Genomic DNA, 19673 nt, shown 5'->3' with positions numbered 1-19673 from the left:
GCGAGTGGTTGTGGGAGGGGTTTGTGTCTGCTATATATGTGCTGTCGGCCTGTATGGCCTCCACCTGTGCTGATTGAATGAATCTGTGGCAGATGCAATCCCTTCTGGCCGAGCACGTCCCGCACGTAAGGCTGCATTTGGCCGCATGGCATCTTGGGATAGGAATCATGTATCAAATCCCGATGGCAGTGTGATGTACTTTGACTGATTTTCATGCTATGCTCCCATTGTTACACATGCTATGATTGCAGCCGCTTACATACCTGTGAAGAGTCAGTGGTATGTAGGGCTCGATCGATGGCCGACCCTCATGCAGCACAGTAACGAACTTCACCGACGGGCGTGGCGTCCCATTTGTGATTGCAGCCAGTTAGCATTATGACACACAGCCGCACTACATTGATGTGATTGTGAATGCAAGCGTTCACAGAAGCCTTTTCGACGTAATGTTGCAAGTGTGGAATTCGAAGGCCAGCATTTTTGGTTTCGAAGTAGCGGTGAGGAGACGCCCACAGGTCTGCCTGGAAATGTAACGTTCTATTGTTGAATGGCCTTGGGACAGGGCCCATAACGAGCAAGCAATGAATGATATGGATTGAATGGGATGCGCAATAGCGTAGTGGACGATAAGGCAGGACGTTCCCAAATCCATCTTGCTTCACAACACTACAGATCCGGCCAGGAGCACAGTGGTTTTTGCAGACTGCATTACGCACAGACGCGATGGAAGTTTCAAATATTATGTGAGTGAATATTCATGCGTTTTCATTGCGGGATGAGGGAATGATGAATGGATGCATGGACAGATGATTCCATTTAGGGTCTGCCATGTACATGGGTTTTTTGAATCAATCCCCTTCCCCTGCGCTATGTGATGCAAGGCTGCCATAGTGGGACTTACGTCTATCTGCCCTTGTCGGATCCTCCCTGTCTCGACGCGCCTTCATACACTTGTGTCTAGGCACGTTACTAATCCCATGTCATGGGTTCTGTCTTGACGGACGCATGCACAGTAACCGACGTTGCCAATGGTGTATTTACCTCGATTGATTTCGTTATGAATCGATACTGATTTAGGGGTGTGTATATTCCTTTGGAGTGGGCTAGCATGCATGTGGGTCTGGATTTGGTGTGTTGAATGAAGATTGTAATGCATCATGAGTCCCGTAATGCAATCGGTTAATTTGTGTTTCATTTGGGTGACAGGTATCTGCTGCCCTATTGCAGATGCCATCTGTACGCCACTCCTCCAGATGGTTTTTACTCTCGACACCTGCAGCTTCGGGTGAATCAGTGGAGCAGCATTACGATCTTATGGGACGATCGCCAATGGGCCACATGCCCTTACGCTGTACTGGTGGCTAGGTGCAACATTTCGGCCTTTCAGCTGGACTAGTGCCTGCCTCATGGGACGGACCTGCGGTTCTTGCCGCTTCCATGTTGCCTTTTGGAACGTTGATGTAGGCCCTGTGTGCCATGATGGTACAGGGCGTCACACAAGTGGAAGCTGGTCAATTATTGCAGATGCAGCCCTCGGTGATGATGGATGTTTTGGTGTTATTTTGCAAATTGCTGTGAGGCCTTTGTCATTTGGATGTGCATTTAAATTGTATTCCGATATTTGGCGTGTTGCGTTATTCTTTGCAGGTGATGTAGCGATTTTCGATTTGTGGCGGTATGTATTGCGAGATGATCTGCATTGTGTTCCGCCTTCTGAGTTGAGTTGTGTGGTACTGTACTGGCCGCGTTTGACTACGTAGCACAGTATGGTCACGGATAGGGGCTGCCATTGTGACTGTTTACATGATGTGCTGTTCAGGGGCGGGGGATTGGCTTTTGGCCGACTGGTGCCTGTCAGCCAGGTCGATTGGTGGAATGATGGGATGTTCAGAATGTGGCTGGTCACAGGTGCCTGTGTTTGCGTGCGTTTGTTGGAGGGGGACTGGGGTCATGTCCATTGGAATAGCTTCTGTATTCATGCCATCTGTGCCCTGCAGCTCCCATCGGCCCCTCTTGGGATGAGCCTGGCTGCTCAGTCACTCTGCCAACTTGTGTGGTACATGCTTCTGCTGATGGTTGGTTTGTTTACTGGCAAGAGTACAGGGCTGGTGCAGTCCCCCTCAGGATGCTGTTTTGGATGTTGCCTTGCGCTGGTGGCAAGCGATGGGGGACTACTGTTGTTTTGTGTCATGTGTTCTTGATTTTCATTTTGATGTATTGTACCTTCACATGCCTGTGCTGCTTCAGTACGGCTATGGTGGCATGCCGTACATGGATGCCCACTCACGGGGCGCTTTGAGCCCCTGCATGCATTTCTACGTTGGCATGCATGGGTGAATTGTGGATTTCACTGGTTGCATTGTGTGAGTACATTGCGCCTGCCAGGGGTTGTGCAATGTGGCCAGGGAGTGGAGTACAGGCACTCAGTGGGGCCGTTTACGGTTGATTCGCGATGCCGTACTTCTCACCATGGCGGTATGGTGCTTTCCGCCGTCCTTGATGGCGTTAGGTACATGTCCGCTAGGGTCGGAATTCGCGTACCCTTGCGCCATGGTGGTATTTACGGTTTGGCATGGCGCGCGCGCGCGTGCTTGGTGCAGTTAGCGTTGGCGTTCACTACGGTGTCGCTAATGGCTTCGTACTTTGCGGTGACGGGTCATAGTCGCACCGAGCGCTATTCGATGGCGGTATTGCATTTCCGCCATCGTTTTTGGATTTCCGCCAGGGTCGTAATGAATTGTCTTTACAATGGATGACTCATGATATATTATCGTGATAGTGTATATAACATTGAACCTTATTTATATAAAGACTGTGTTTTAACTAATACAGTGTGTGGACATTCCTTTATGGGTGCTTAGGGGACTACACTGTACTTAAGAAACCAACCCGCATCACCTCCTGAGAAGCTAGGCCTTGATTGCTCGCCACGTTTACCAATATAGAGAATCTTTGCTGGGGTCCTCTGTGCCTCTAATCTGCCGTATAGAGAGCAGGAGTACAGACACCCCCCTCTGGTGCGTTTCTTTACAATAACTATGGAATGTTTTCATGGCTATGCCTCATTAAAGCATTTGGCTTATGAACATAAAAAAGAGGATCAACATCACCTTGTTTAATCTTGTTTCCAAAGAGTCATTATCACTCTATTTGCATGCGATTAAATTGGAATCTGTCGCCCGCAAAGGATGTTCTTCTGAAAAGGGTCCTGATCACTGCTGACAATGCATCCTGTGGGTATTGTAAAGATAGGGAGTGTGCTAACTACTAAGCATTTGGTAATGTACTGCAGTTCGCTTAACCGTTTAAGAATGACTTGTATTTTGAAAGTATTTTCTTTAATTAAATGGGCTAAAAATGATAAATTATGGAGACATTGGTTGGCTGTTGCTGCCTTTTTTAATTCTTTGGCATTTTATAATTTGACACCATTTTTTATATGTAACTATTTTAAATGTAATATGGAAATAAACAGCTTTTAAAAGAAATAATGATGATGAATTCAATGAGGTTTTTAAAAATAAATGTTTAAACATTTCTGAAATTGTGGTTATGTGAAAACCTTGTGCGTTGTACTAATGTGCTTTATTTTGTAAAGAGTTTTTCAAACCATACACTAAAAAAAACGAAATAAATACGAGATAGGCCATTTGCAACTGCAATAAGGTACATGGACATTTTAAGGACAACCCAACACTAGACACTTTTGTTACAAGTGGAAATGTTTCAAGAATGGGCGTGACTAGAATCAGCGTTTGAAATGTTTAAGAAAATAAAAGCAAAGCAGACGAGCCTTAGAGGAAGGGTGCCTAACACTAACCACATGGAACATCTGTTGATATCTTGAGGTGAAGGGATTGGTTGCTCTGGAACTAAAGAGAGCAGGAGTGCTATTGCTACAGAAGACAATGGCAATTACCCCATTTGAACTAGAAGGGTTTTATACCTACAACAAAGTCGCCATTAGGGCTCAGCAAGGCAGGCCGTCAGGCGGTCTGGCAATCGCAATAGACTTGAACTATGACTGTAGACATCATTAAATAGAGACAAACCCAAAGGACATTACGGCTGTGAACTTATTCCTTCCTACCATAAATGCTATTCTGTTAATTGTCAACCTCTACTTTAACCACCTGAATATCAAAATGGCAGACCTCTAGCAGGCGTTAGACATCTTGCTTACGGACTGGTCTGGGAGTGGAGATACAGAGCTTACAGTGGTGTGGGCTGATTTTAACTCTGCCTGTGCGTTGCCACACTGTACAGGGGGTTGGCAAAGATTGCAAGGCGCTGCACTCATTCTGCACGACAGGGGGTGGTATGAAACAATTACTTAGAGCAATGGGATCTTCGGACTTGCTTACCAAAGGACCAAGAAGTGAAGAACTTTTACACATGGCGTCGGGGCGAGAAAAGGACATGGGTCGACCGTCTTTTTGTCTCTGATGATCTGGGCCACTCCTGTGATCCATTAGAAAAAGGGGATGGCCACGGAAGCTACGACTTCCCTATCAGCCTGGCAATCCGACTCCCATTTAAAGTCAATCATATACAACACAAAACAGCATTTGTTTCATCGGCAAGAGGGGAGTGGATGGTAAAATGGAATGCAAGTGCCTACAGGACATTCAGTGTTTTGTGGGAGGAGATTTCATAACCATCCCTTTGATTTTAAAGTCAAAATGCGAAACAGACAAAGAGGGCAGCCATCAGAACTCTACTCAACACAGATCCTGATAACTCCACCTTCACGGTAGAAAAGAAAAGAATAGTGGGCCTCTATAAAATAACATTAAGACGAACTGGTAGGGAAAGCCTGATTGATCAACATCGAAAGCTGATCAATATTCTTATTCAGAACGATACGGCCAACTTCTGGAAAATTCTGGGGGGTGCAACGAATGGTGTGCATAATTCCCTGGAGAGTAACATCACTGCCAAGGAATGGGAAGCTTATATTACTTAGAAATCCATCAAGGCCCCTGATGAGGAGTATTTACTTAACCTGAGTATGGCAAACCCTGCACAAGGGGTCCTTCAGTGGTAGACAGAGGACATTTTATGGGCAATTGACAGGGCCAAGCCATTAAGGGCCCCGGGCCCAGACAACATACCGCCAGCACTGATTAAATCTAATCCAGAAGTTTGGGCAGACCCTCTGAGACACTTATTCAACCATGTGAGCAAAACCCTTACAGTCCCGGATACATGGAGAGAATCCCTAATTATCCCCGTATGCAAACAGGAGGACAGGGGAGAACCAAAAAACTTTAGACCAATAGCCTTGCTGGATTCTTCCAGTAAGATTTAAGAGCACTTAAGGGACACATAACATCAAAGGGCCTGTATTCTCATTTTCCGATTGGGTTCTGCACCGGCATGGGATCCTCTTTGAGTGCCTTTGCAATGTCACATCTTCTAGCAGCAGTGAAAAAACATAAGGTAGGGACTGTCTATGTGGCATCGATAGAGCTTTCCAGTGCCTTCGACACAGTTTGCAGAGCAAGGCTTTGGAAGAAACTGCTGGCCATGAATCTCCCCTTAATGCTGGTACAGTTGCTAGCTTTGCTGCATATCGACACAGCGGTCAGAGTAAGGCTGACGGGGGAGGGAGCCATAAAGGACCACATTGCTATGCACGTTGGTTTGCGGCAGGGTTGCGTGATGGCCCTCACCCTTTTCAACCTCTACCTCGCTGACCTACCTGGGGTCTGGGAGGGGGTATTACCAACCCTGCAAATCTGGGTTCAGTGTCATTAGACTTAATTATCTTTGCTGATGACTTGGTCTTGTTCGATGGGACTCCAGAGGAAATTGACACTGTTTTTCTGATTACGCAGTACAGAATAACCTCAGCGTTAACGGCTAGAAGTCGAATGTCATTCTCTTCACAAATAAGAGAGCCCTGAAAACCATGCGATGGAAGGTGGGTGGCAACTCTTTAGAAAGAGTGGAATCCATTAAGTATCTTGGTTACCATGTCTCCAATACACATTCTAAGGAGAGCTGGAAACATTTGATCAGGGGCAAGACCCTGCCACTGCTGGCAAAAATGAAGAAGGTATACACGCAATGGTGTCACTTCTCTCTTAACCCTACTCTTCAATACTACCTTTGTACTGTAGAGGTTACCCTCATTTATGGTTTGGATCTTTGTCTTTTTGAATTGAGGAATTTCCTTAATACCATCCAGGGAATGCTGCTTAAGAAAACACTAGGGCTGTCTATGTCCATCCCGAATGCTGTCATAAGGCAAGAGTTTGGGCTGATCTCATTGGGGACAAGAGCTAAATGGAGGTAAATGGCGGAATACGTCAAATTACTAAATCCACCAGTGACGTCTCTCTGTCAGAGCTGGGGGGCAGAGCAAACTAGAGCATCTGGCGCTTCAGGAAGAAATGTGTGACTTAGTTACCTTGATAGGGTCATCAAAAGAAGAGCTTTGCTATAACGCGCCCACTGTCAAGAATAAACTACACAATATGATTGGGAGATCTCCTCAGAAAAGTTGGGGACTTACAGTACTATGCTGAATACAGCAAATTTCTTACCAGGTGCTCCCAAAGTATTCCACATTTTCCCCTGTCTTAAACGTAGGACGAACTACCTATGTTTTAGGCTAAATCAAATCCTGACTTTGGAAAGGATAAGTAAATGGGGGCTGGGCATGAGCAACCAGAATTGTAGGTTTTGTAAGAACTTGAACATCAAAGAGACTATTAAGCATCTGGTAACTGATTGCCCGGCTTTGCAAACAGAAAGGGATAAACATTTGGGGATTTTGTGTGTTGTAGCTTGATGGTTGGCCAACGTCAGACCCGGATACTGGCTCTAGCTGGTTTTCTTGACAAGATAGAAAAAAAAATGTTGGACGTATGATGATGGACATCGATTAATTTTATCCGTTTTTCTCCCAAGTAATATTTTATGAAATTTGATTTAATAAGTTAAAGCATTTTGTGTTAAAGGATGGTGATTTAATTTCTCTTTCTTTTTTCTTCTCTTCTTAATGTGGTATGTTTATTTTGTATGAAGTGAAAGGTTTATACTTTTGTCTGAACCAAAACACTTAATAAATAAAAAATAAATAAGGTACATGGACATTTTAAGGACCACCCAACACTAGACACTTTTATTACAAGTGGAAACGTTTTGTCACATGGTGCCTGCAAAAGGGTATCAACATTATTGACAGTTTACCTATAGATTTGTTGACACACCTACTAGACCCCTTAGACTGTGGCTTCTTCTAGCCAGTAGTAGAAAGGTACAGCTTCACTGTTGACTTTGCAGAGCACAAAAGATGCTGAGTCATGGCTTTGACTGTCGCATCTGGATCGAATTCTATCAACTGACACGCGTCTTAGTGCAGCGTCTCAGCTTCTGTGAGAAAACGGAGGGTAAAGGGTAGCCCCAACCAGCAATCCTACTCTTTCAGGAGCATCTTTGTGACACATAGACACACCCACACAGACCTGGCTGGAGCCCAAGTCAGAAAAGTACCCTAAATGGCCACTGACATTCTGCAAGTAATCAACGGCAAGGGCAACAGTTTTGGGTTGCCTTGATATTGGGTTTCAGCCACATCACTATTTCCCGGCCTTTTAGGTAGAAAAGGCTGAATGTGAATGAAAATGACCAGACGCTCGTGCTGCCACTGATTATGGTGCACTGCCACCAACCAGAACCAGTACAACTGTCTGCATCAAGGGAGGGTAGTGGCCAACTTGGCAATACTTCACATGTTTGGTGGCCATAAGAGTCTCCAAAGGGCCAAACACATATACAAGTTGCATATCCAGTGTAATCTGGATTGAATCCACTGGGGAAACCGGCCAGAGCACTGCATGGTACAAGCATAAAATGGAGGGGGCTCATAAATGTTAGCCAAATGTGGGCTTTCTTTCTTACAAGTCCCAGGTGGACTGTAATGGAGGCAACCATGGACTCTACAGTCTTAAGTGTTTCCGTCTGAGCTCTTATCTGCACTAGCCCATTGAGAAGTAGAATGGCTGGTGACTAGCTTTTACGAAGGACTGAGTTAGGAAGACATAATTTTTAAGTTAATTAATTTTAGTACAAGACTTTTTAACAAGAATTGGTTAAATTGCTTATTTCCTGTGTTATTCACCTGATAATCCAAGGGGTAAATTCCAAGGTATTTAATAGGCACGGCTTTTCAATTGCTATTTTACATTGTTATCTCTATTGCCATTGTTCAGTCACTTGGTGAAACGTGTAACTTTGTTCTAAAAGTGTAACACTGTATTTTATGTAATGTTTAATTTAAATTGTATACATTGTGTAAGGTTTAATTAAAAACCATGAGCACAAATAAATGAATACACAAATGAATGAAATAATCAGAGAAGCCCAAAGCAGAGCATAAGTGAATATTGGATCTTGGCCGCCTACCTCTCGTCTGCTCACCTGCGGGGTGATATCCTCTGCACTTGAGTCAGGATAGAACCTTCTGATGATTATCCACCTCGATGAGCTTGGGGCCTTTCACCTCCTTCTGCTTGGCTTCTGTAAATTTAGCTTTTGCTCCCTCGATTGGAATCTTTTTCACTTTTCGGTTCTGCTTTTGTTCAGTAAAGAAACGGTCAGTCTTATTTCTTTCCAGAAAATTGTCGACGGTTTTTCCAACATGTTTGTTAATTTCACTGCTGATTCGATTGTTTGTGAAGCTTGTTAAGCGGCTTGAAAATAATTCAATGAATTCATCACTTAATAGTTGGGATATTGTTTCCAGCAAATCTGCTTTCATGATCTTCACATCTGGGAAATTGCGACGCCCGTCTTCCTTATAGTCTTTAGTGGTTGGGAGCTCATCGCATTTCTTAATCATAAACGGGAAGACTCTCTTTTCCATCATCTCTTTAGTTGGGGCGGCATTTACCAACTGCACAAACTCAGCTGTGCTCTTTCCGACCTCAACACTGAGCTTGATTCCTTTCTGGATAGCTCCCTTCACCTTGGCCTTCTCTAGAATTTGGAGGACACCGTCTTCCATAGCCTGGAGGTAAGTAAACAATTTGTTGACAGTGTCGTAATCATCAGTGACGTCAGTGACTGCACTCTGGCAAACATCTGCTATTACGCTATTCATGATCTTGCGGTGTGTTCCTCGAATCTGAAAGGTGTTTGGATTCTCGGTGAGTAGGGCCTCCTCAGGCACCCCATTGACGATTGCAAACTTTATCATGGCCTGGTTCAGAGCTTCATCCCCTTTCACAGATTGGGTTATCATTTCTTTGAAAGCCTTTTCAAACATGCTTCTGAAGGCGGCTTGCAGCCCTTTGTCCATGCCATATTCTAGACCCTTGAGTGCGCCCTGCTTGGCGATCTCTTGACCAGCGTATTTTGCTGCCTGCAGAAAGTTTTTCCTCACAGCAGAACTTGAGGCGAGGGCCTTGATGGATTTTGATAGAGACTCTTTGGTCACGGTGGACGCTGTGGATTTTGTTGTATTAGCAATTGTAGAAATTAAAGATTTTCCAGTTCGGATAATGTCATCTGCAACAGATGCAAAGGTCTTGGTTCCATTGATCAAACTCTTTGCCACTTTCACAGCGACTTCCGCCACTTTTTTTATGGTGCTAAATCCTGCCGTTACCAGGGCCAGCCCAATACTAATTGCTTTGGATATTGCCCATTCTGCCCAATCGAAGGCACCCTTTACCATCCCTTCTATGCCCGATATCATGTCAGATACTCCTTCGGATATAAGCCCCATTCCAAACTGACTGGCAGTCCCAAAGGTGAAAGCGCACACAAGAATACCTGCTAGGACCTGCAGTGCTCCGAGGATGAAGCAGATAAGAGCATCAATGCAGAACTCTGGCTTCTTCTCAACTTCAAATACAAAGGACAAGCCATAGTCGTAGAGCACAGTCAGCTCATCAGTGGTTAAAGGGCCATGATCAGCTGACAGTGAGAAGACGGCTTGGTCCTTTGTGATGGCATTGCTCTTGCTTTTTTGCAGCTCTCTTAATTTTGCTACGGATTTATCAATGTAATCGATCCAGGATTTGAAGAGGCTCTTGCGGGTTTGCATTTGTTTTGCAAAGTTGGTTTCATCTCTGTTGTGAGGCTCGAATCTTGCTATGCAGGACATTTGGCAGGCCACCGTGGTGTTCGCCACCTCTGAAACATAGATATGGATTGTCTGCTTTGATTCCGTCAATAAATCAATGGCATTCTGCATGTAGTCCCCCTGTCCCAAATTAATTTTTATGTAAGCTTGATTGTAGAGAGAGATGGCACGGTACACTCGATCAGTATTCTGCGCTTTCTCCCAGAACGATAATGCACCATAATCCGACCCTTTGTTCTGAGTGTGAAGGTACATGCGATCCATTGCTTGCTTAATGAAGTCATAGAAGTTCTCTGATTCCCCCCTTAGGAGGCTCTCTGCTCTCTTCTGGATCACTCTGCTGAGGTCTTGCTTTAGTTGTTTGAGGTCTTTATGCTCCTCTATGTCTTTGTCATGAAGCGTGAGCCAAAGGGCCCAGGTCTCCTTCAGTGCGTTCAAAGCTGGGCGGTAGTCCAGCTTGGCCTGGGAGTAATCAAATGTGTCATCACTCGCGAGAAAGACAGAAGACAGGTAGATATCTCTTCTTTCCACCTTTCCGTAATTTCCATGAAAAAGATCCAGATGCTCACAAAATGTCCCAAAGAGTTCCTCTCGCATCTTTACTTCCAAGAGCTCATCGTCCTCCATGTCAGGGATGCGCTTCTTTTCATAGTCTGCCCTGAGTTGCCTCATCACCTCGATGGGTTGGCCTTGATAGGATTGAGACAGTTCTTGGTAGTTCAGTATCATCTGGACCATCCCAGGGTTCCCTTTACGAGATGTTCGGCCAAATATTTGCTTTTCCACTCTCATGTTCGTAGGGAAATGAGTGAGAATCACAAAGAGCCCCCCACTGTCATTCACATCTCTAGTGATTTTAACATCGGTGCCCCTTCCACCGAGGTTTGTAGCAATTATCACATCCCCGGCATCGAAGATTCTCGTTTCAATGTTGTGTTTATCACTTCTGGTGTATAAAGTTAATTTATCTGAGTTGGAAACAGCCTTTAGTTCTATTAACTCTTTTTGCAGCTTCTCAGCTGTTTTCACATCTTCACAGACAACTAATGTGGCTTGACCTTTGACCCACTGATTTGGGCTGGTGTGCTCCTTCACACATTCGCAAATCTTTTTAATCCAAGCATCTTGCCCGCCTTCAACCTGGACAACAGGTAGCTCGGTCTTCTTGGTGTAGCGGTGAGTAGGCATGATATAGCAAGAGACTCTATAATGCTTTTTCAGGAACTCCACTTCTGCCTCATCCCCCAGGGTTCCCGAGACACCAAACATGCCAGTGCCTTTAGTGTATCTCTGAAGGAAATGGAAATTTGACATAAAGTTGGTGACATTCGATAACGGAGATATCGCCAATTGGTGCTTCATTTCTAGGAATTGCTGCAAGCCGTCTCCCCAGCGCTTGTTCTTCTCGAGCACACCGGTAGCTTTGAAGTCCACTGGGATGATGCAGTGATACTCATGGATGGGCGAGGTGGTCTTTACTTGGTTTTGTTCTGTGGCCGATTCTATCATGTACTCACGATCCTTGACCATTGTTAGTGCTTTCAGGGCATTTTCCACAAAGACCTTCATCCTGCTCTTGGTATACTCTTTCAGGTAGGCTGGCAGAAGGATGAAGTGCTCCTCGTTATTACTTTGGCTTTCTGGTGGCTGATAGGCATCTGAGTACTTAATTCTTGATTCCAGTTCAGCAATGGCTCCTTCCACTAGTGCCTTTTCATGCATCACTTCGCAAGCGTGCCCATGTTCCTGGAGAAGAATGTGTACCTTCTCATGATCCAATACAGAGGTGTTGTCGGCTGTGGAATTGTTCTCGAAAGCAGATGCTTTACCATCCTGTACCTCATAACATTCAAACACAACTGCATCTTCTAGAACCTTCTGAAATATGGACAATAGATCTCTCTGCTGAGCAGGTCCCAGTTTATCCATGAGCTCTTTGATTTCAGAGTCCTTTGGTTCTTCCGTGCTCGGCTGTTCTGGTCTACCTATGGTGGTTTCTATTTGTTTCACATCTTCTTCAGTGAAGAAGCCCAGCTGCAGTCCTGGCATCAGAATATCGAGGGGAGAAAAATGTTTAGAGGTCTGTGGTCCCATCACAGCTGTTGTAGCAACTTTGTGGAAATACTGTGTTCCTGTTGCCCAGAGAATGTCTCCGGTTTTGGCCTCTACGATGCATTGGCATGTACACACCTTGGCCCAGATAACAGCCAGAAGTTGTTCTAAGTGCCGAATCCCTGTGGCTGCATGTGAAAGAAACGTGACTTGTACACCACTGTCTAAGGTCATATAGTCTACTTCATCCACAATGGCTATATCGAAAGTCCTATCCCCGCGGGTTCTGACTTTTTCAAATTCCTGTCGTAGAATATCTGCAGCAAAATTCCCAATCGTACCATACACAATATCAGCTGTGTATGCCTCTTTAATGGTTTTATCCCTTTGTCTTGAGTCAGTGCATTCATCTGACGATGGAGGTGGAACAACACTACAAGATACATCGAACATCTTGTAGAGTTTGCTCCATTCCTCTTGATCTCGACGGGCAAGTACCGGGGAACTTGTTATAACATCCACTTTCTTTCCACGGATTGCATGGATGAGGGCGAGCATAGCCACGATTGAAGATTTGCCCTCACCAGTGAAGATCTCCAGAAGACAACCATTGCATTCAGAGTCTTTGGAAAGGAGAAGTGTCAACACAGATGCAAGTTGGGTCATGCGTGGGAAATATCCTTCGATCTTCTCTCCCGACTCTTTTATAATAGTTGTGGTGTCCTGAACAGCCACACATAAGCCAATCACAATCTTAACAAGTGTCTCCATATCAGGATTTTCCAAGTCAATAGATCGGGTCATCTCTAACCCTTCTTGTTTCATTTTCTCATCCAGATCCAATGTTTCGTATACCGGTAGTCGAGCCCCAACTTCACTAAGGACTTGTTCCAGAATGGAGAGAACCTTTTCTGGATATCTGTTTGCTCTCATTTCTGCTAGGATGGTTTTTAAATCTTTGTCCTTCTCTTTCTTCACTTGTTGTTGGAGATGTTGAAGAGGATCAAGCTCCTTCAAGGAAGCAATGGCAGTGTTAATATCTACATGGTACGTCTGTACGCAATGGAGGATTTTCTCTACCTTGTCCCGAGAAACAGCTTCCTGTCGCACCTTCAGCACAAACACAATGGCCTGGATAGGGGTCCATATGCCACTGAATAATAGGAGACCAAGGCTGTCTTGAACGGTGCTAGTGAGTTCAGAAAAGACCATGTGGGAAAGTTTTCCCACTAATGTCTTGTTTGTCTTATAAAGTATGTCCAGTATTCTAATGAGACAGCTGGATTTTGCATCTATCTCGTCTTTGCACTTCAGCAGATTAATCATCTCCAACCCAACTCCATTCAGTGTTACTTGGACTGTTGCTTGAAGAAGACTCAGGTGCTCGGTCAGAGAGAGATTCTCATAATTGAAGGCCTTATCCAAACTTCCATGACTGCAGGTGGGTATGTCCTTGTCCAGGAAGTACTGAGCAATGAGATTCTGCTGCAGTGTTTGCATCCGAGCACCGATGTTTTGGGATGCCAAAGCTTCGTCTTCCTTCATGTTGGTCTCAAGTAGTAGGAGGTTAAACCTCTCCTCAACATCTTTTTCCTAAAATATAAAGAAGATGTGTGTTAAATATCTCAGTGCATTGAAATCAGAAATGACATACAAGTTAAGCACCTCCCAAGTGGATCTGAACGCTTTGCTGACCACTTGTGTGTTCCTGTAGGAAATCCCCTCAGACGCTCACACCAATCAAATACAACCCACTTGGGAAAAAGGCCCAGCACACCTCTTGCAAGGATAACACGTTTTATTTCCACACAAAAGGGAAAAAAGCGGCAAAAAAAGTCTGCTGCCACGGAATGTGCAGTACATTATAACTGTAAGCATCGTCACTGGTGACGTCATATCATACAGTAGAAACTCGCTATGCTGATTGGAGAGATCCTGCACATAGGTCACCTGCTCCATAGGGAACACCAGGCCATTGGTCTCAGCCTTGTCCGTCCATCTTCGTCCACATGGGTGATATTGCAGTCGTCACTGCTCAGCCAATGATCATTTAACAATTGTAATACTTTACTGGACTGTGTGTGCAAACTAAACAATGCGATTGGCAGACAGTGCACTCAATTTTGCTTTAATGTTGAGCACAGTTTCGATAATTTGCTTTTTATCAGGATGTTTATCCTTTCTACGACCCTGTTGGTTTTGGGGTGGTAGATGGTGCACATCTGATGTCCAATGCCCAATAATGCCGAAATCTCTTTAAAAATGTAATTAAAGAAATGAGTACCGTTATCTGACCTTAATACATCTAGTTTGTCGGAGGCAGCTGCTGCTGTAGGCGCCAGTGCTGCCTGGCGTTGTTCCGGTTCTAGGTTTATTCCTTTAACCTCTTCCGAGGTACGCTGACTGTTGGAGCTGCTCTGGCAGGCACTGTAGCCGTGGGTGCAGTTGCACTTTGAAACGGTGCGGGTCTCCCGTTGTCCCTTCTACTGTGCAGCAACTGGGATACTTCTGTGAGTCCAGCGGGATGACCCCCAACTATGTCCGTCTCTATTTGTGTTACCACTGAATAGTGCTCCATGTGAGTATTGAGTGAAGGAGTGTCTTCTTGAGTTTTTCTCCCTGAGCCTTATCTTATGCCTTTCCCTTCAGATGGGGAAGGGAACATCTGCCGAAAAAATCTGGGGAAGCTTTGTTATTTGATAAAGGCTCACTGACCCCTCAAAGACAGGTTTTGGGAAGCACTCCATTAATTAATACCCTGTTGATCACTTCCCCTGCTGTGGTTGGATCCTGGCTGCCTGATGGCCCGACAGCTTTGCCTAATTTGACTCCTCTTGCTCCTTTGGGGGGGTCATATCGCTGAGGTTCAGACTCTAAGCCAACACAGGAGGCAAAGGGTACAACAAAAGCTGCAAATGGAGAGGGACAATCTGTCCTCTGATGCAGACGATACTACCTTGTTGAACAATGGAGGTAATTGATCGACTGTGGCAAATTGGACAACCGAAGGGGATATTAATATTGGGGAACCTCTACCCACTATAGAGGATTCCTGTTCGTCCCCATTGCTCATATTACCTCTCTTGGATCTGGATGGCTCCAGGCTTAAATCCGAGTCCCAAGCCCTTTTGGACTTGAAAACTTCCCTGGGGCTAACGGCTCAGCCCAACTTGGATACAGACTCCCAGACTACTCCAGATAAATGGGATCTGGTTAAAGCTAACATTATTGAAGATTTGACCTTGTGTACAAACTTTACAGACTTTTGCTTATGGGTGGATTGCCTGGACAACTGTGATGGGAATTACCACCTTATTAAAAGGGATAACTCATCCCAAACTGAATCTCTAACTCCTTTAAGGTTGCAGCAACTTTCTGGGTCTGGTTTGGTAAATATCTGCACGCAGTCGGCTTCTTTATTGAATAGCTCATTGCAGCAACCACTCGGCTTTGTAAATACTTGTGCCCAGTCAGTTCCCCTATTGAAGAAAATAGACAGTTCTCCCCTAACATCCCAGCATATTTGAGAGGAGGTTGGTAATCCACTCTCGGAAGGTAATGATGTGCCCAGTTCCCTCTATCCTGTACCTTTGGTGGATATCGTTAAGCCTAAACCAGGCCCTATTGGGGCAGGTCGCCCTGGAACTCGATGTTTGCTGTCATCTATCCCAGAACACTTTCGAGTTAGGAAAGCACAATTACCAGTTCCCAAGGAAATACTACTATGTGACTTTGTTAGGGATGAAAGAAATGTTGTCATCACTAATATAGAGAAATTGAATGGGTATGAGCCTAGAGATGCATTAAGGAACAAAGTCCTGGCCTGGCTCCATCAGGGAACTGGGCCAGGAGAAGTCCGGAGCTCAGATTTGAAATTGGTTCGAAGATTACAGTTAGACGAATGGTGTAATCAGAATAACAGGGACTGTGTGCTGGTGGGATGTGGAACCAGTAAACTCCCCCTCTATTTGAGTAGCTGTAAATACCTCCCCAAAGGCCTATCGAATTTGAAACTTGTAGTATAATGGCATGGATAAGTAATGTCCCTATTTCACGAGACTGAGGTTGTCGACTTAGATGATTCTGTGAAAAAGAATGTTTGATTGTCCTTGCTTTGATGGTGTTATTTTTATGTTTCATGTTGTATGTTGTGTTTTGTAGTCCTTCAATGCCTACAGGCTTTAATGCTATATAAATATACAAATAAATAAATACATTGCACACACCCCATCAAGGGCAAACCTCTTGCACCAAACATGTTGCAGCGCACTTAGCGTCTGGGTGTGCACAAGGTCCCGCCTTCACCCATCGTGAGAAGGGACACACAGTCACAATGAGGTACTGAGACCCATTACACCTTTCGCCCATGAGCGCATAATCAATATGAGTTTACGGAACGGACAGTAGGGAGTGGCGGGGTGCCGCTAATTGTTCTTAATGTGAGGCCTGTATTGTAGGTTTGGCACGTGGTGCAATGCATGACCATATTTGCCAAATTCTCATTCAGGTACGGAACAAACCAGTCTTCCTGAATTTCCGCTGCTATTTGTTGTTTGGAGATGTATGCCGGGGTGCAGCCAGTCGAATGCTACTAGTAACAACTCATTGTTGCACCCTCTTTTAATTCAGAGCTCTTTCTCTTCATGCAGTGCATGTCCCTGTATTTCAATCAACTAGGCAATTGATAGGCCATTGTATGGTGTGGGTAACTGTTCTGTGGTAGGCTTTAACACAGGATACTCTGCTACTGGTGGCACTGGGAGATATGCTATGGTTTTCGCTGCTGTGTCCACAGCGGCGTTACCAAGTGAGACCTTTTCTGGGTTGTTAGTGTGGGCAGCGCATTTGCCAACTGCCACTATGAGTGGCGGGTAAAGGGCGTGGATGAGCTTATCCAGCAAAGCAGTGTGTTGCACAGTAGATCCGTCAGCCCACCTAAATCCCCTTCTCTTCCACTTTGCAAGTCCAGCATGTACTGTGGTGGTAGCGTATGCTGAATCGGAGTAGATAGTCACGTGACACCCTTGGGATGCTTGAAGAGCCTCAATAAGCGCAATGAGCTCTGCTGCCTGGTTTGAGAAGTGCACCTGCAATCACTTTTGCACCAATGTTTCATATTCCCCATCCACCACATGGACCACAGCTGCCCCAGTATGCCTCATGCCAGTGCACCCCATGACAATGGTAGAACTTTTCTCGATAGCAAATGCTGCTGCAGCAAGTGCTTGCTCGCAGGCAAACTGTCCCTGCATTACTGAGTCTAGGATGCCACTGTAGTAGGCCAATGGCACAAGGAACATTTTTGCGTCAGTACAGCAGTCATTAACTATCCAATAGAATGGGAACATAGGCAGAACTCCTGCGTGTAATCTGGGGTTGCTGACACTGGTGCAATGGAGATGACCTCCTTAAGGTCATTGAAGTTTTTAAACATTTCCTCTGTTCATATTATGTTACTGTCACCCTTCTGAGCTTCCTGATCTTATGGCCTTAGGCAGGTAGTGTGTCATGCAGCAGATGGGATGCAGAGTAACTCTTACACCAAATAATCAAACCAACTCAGGAAGATGGCAAAGTACATTTTTACTGTTTTAATAGCAATTGTCTAAACTGGGAGTTACAACGGAAATTAACGGACGTTGCACAGAATTTCTCTCGAAGCATTTCATAACAAAATTACATTTATATAGTAAAATGTCATCATACGTGACGTCATACTACGTGGCAATTAAGCGAAACCTACGGAGAGTTGTGATAGGCTAAAGGGGAACATCTAAGTATACTTTCTTTAAGGGATCGGGTAGTGATTGGGTCTCTACAGTCAGGTGGACAACTCATGCCCACCCCTAGTGCAAATCATCTTCAACTGTTATAAGATACACAGTACATCATTGGCTCTCAGACTAGAAGGCCCTTCGTTATATGGCCCTCTACAATTGGTTGGCACACTTGTGCCCTTCTGGAACATTTGGCTCACTAGCAGCACCTAATCCCATACCCCAGGTACCAGGAGGTGGACATGACCGTGTCTCCCCATCCAATTAGCCCAACATCTCTCCTCACCAATGCCTTCTGCCATGGAGATTGTCTTTGAACTTGGCCTTGCAAAGTTTACTTGCTTCTGAGAATATATGGGAGTTTGAGCATGCGCTATCATTGTTCTGGACTGTATACCAAACTTCTATTTTCATCCTTGGCTCACTTGACAGGAGACCGCAATTCGGCCCATTTTGCAGCATTTAATTGTATTAAATGAATAAACTTGGCACTCATGGTGTTCTTTGCACCTTAACAAGGGATGATTCGCCATCTCACATTCAGTGTTCTAAAAGTATAGATAACCAGTTCCTTGGCAGCTCCATCCTTGACACCTGGCCATACAGCCTTTCTTGATCCTTCCACGATCTCAGCTACTTTTTTGCTGCGACACAGCTTCAGCCTTTCTCTTCATGGGCTTGAACTTACTAAAATGGAGACAACGATGTCCAGCTTCTATTAAATGGCAGCACCGCCTGTGGTCTATTCACTACGTATAGCTAGCTTCTCTGATCACTTAATCTACTTGCGTTGCTGCATCGGTACAGTTATTAAATGGCTTTCGTTTTCTGCAGTGCTCTTCACATGTGCAATCTTCGTCTCGCATATGGGAGGGGGGCGGGGCAGTTGGCTGCTCCTCTACATTCCTTAAGACCCTGCAGTAGTGGTCTCGTGTAAGCTGCGTAATCAAGTATGCATGCCCTGCAGTAATTACAAAGCCCCAAGATTTTTTGCATTTCTTTTACTGTTTTGGGTGGGGAGTTGGCATGCACCGTTGTTGCGCGATCAGGAATTGTTCTTTTGCTGTTGACAGAAATGAACTGACCCAAGTATAATACCTCCTTGAGGAAATAGTGTCATTTAACCTTGTCCACCTTGTATCCCTTTTGGGCCAGGAGTTGTAACAGTGTTATAGTCCTTCCTACACTGGCGTTCACTGATGCTACACACTAGTAAGTCGTCAACATATTGAATGAGGGTACTGAGCACATTAGTATTACCCAAATCAGTGCGCAGTATTCTTTTAAAAATACTGGGGGATTTGCAGTATGCTTGAGGCAATCTCATGTGTTCGATGCGCATTCCCCCATGCGTAAATGCGGAAAGGTACTGTGAGTCTGGGTGCAGGGGGACACAAAAGAAGGCATTTTTGAGATCCACAACAGTAAAGTAGGTCACCTTTTTGGGGATGTTACAAAGGGTTGTTGCAGGGTTTGGGACCACTGGAAACTCTGCCTGTACAATGTCATTAAAAAGGCACAAATCTTGGCTCATTCTTCAACTCCCCCTTTTAGCCTTCTTAATCGGATAGATTGCTCTGTTGCATGGGGAGGTAGATGGTACAACTATCCCCTGGTTTAGTAGAGCAACAATGGTGTTCCTTATCCCTTCTTCTGCCTCCCTTGACAGGGGGTACTGCCGTACCCAAGGAAACACCGCTCCTGGCTTGAGTGGTATTCTTACTGGGGTCACCCCCCTTGTAAAT

General features: G+C 45.0%; 1 protein-coding gene across 3 annotated transcripts in view; it reads right to left on the bottom strand.

Annotated features, from left to right (window-relative positions):
• Nucleotides 1-19673, bottom strand: part of LOC138511161 (uncharacterized) — a 420368-nt gene that overhangs the window by 109463 nt on the left and 291232 nt on the right. For 2 of the 3 annotated variants that reach the window (XM_069626665.1, XM_069626666.1), the window contains exon 5: nt 8431-13744. In XM_069626665.1, the coding sequence (XP_069482766.1) occupies nt 8459-13744 (5286 nt within the window). In that variant the 3' untranslated portion in view covers nt 8431-8458. Of the gene's footprint in view, nt 1-8415; nt 13745-19673 lie in introns of all 3 variants that reach the window. The other variant, XM_069626667.1, reaches the window with a different exon arrangement.

Source organism: Ambystoma mexicanum, chromosome 6p (genome assembly GCF_040938575.1).
Source record: "Ambystoma mexicanum isolate Mex_15411 chromosome 6p, UKY_AmexF1_1, whole genome shotgun sequence".
Classification (NCBI taxonomy): Eukaryota; Metazoa; Chordata; class Amphibia; order Caudata; family Ambystomatidae; genus Ambystoma; species Ambystoma mexicanum.
The sequence above is the reverse complement of the archived record's forward strand: the minus strand, read 5'-3'. Positions and strand labels throughout refer to the sequence as shown.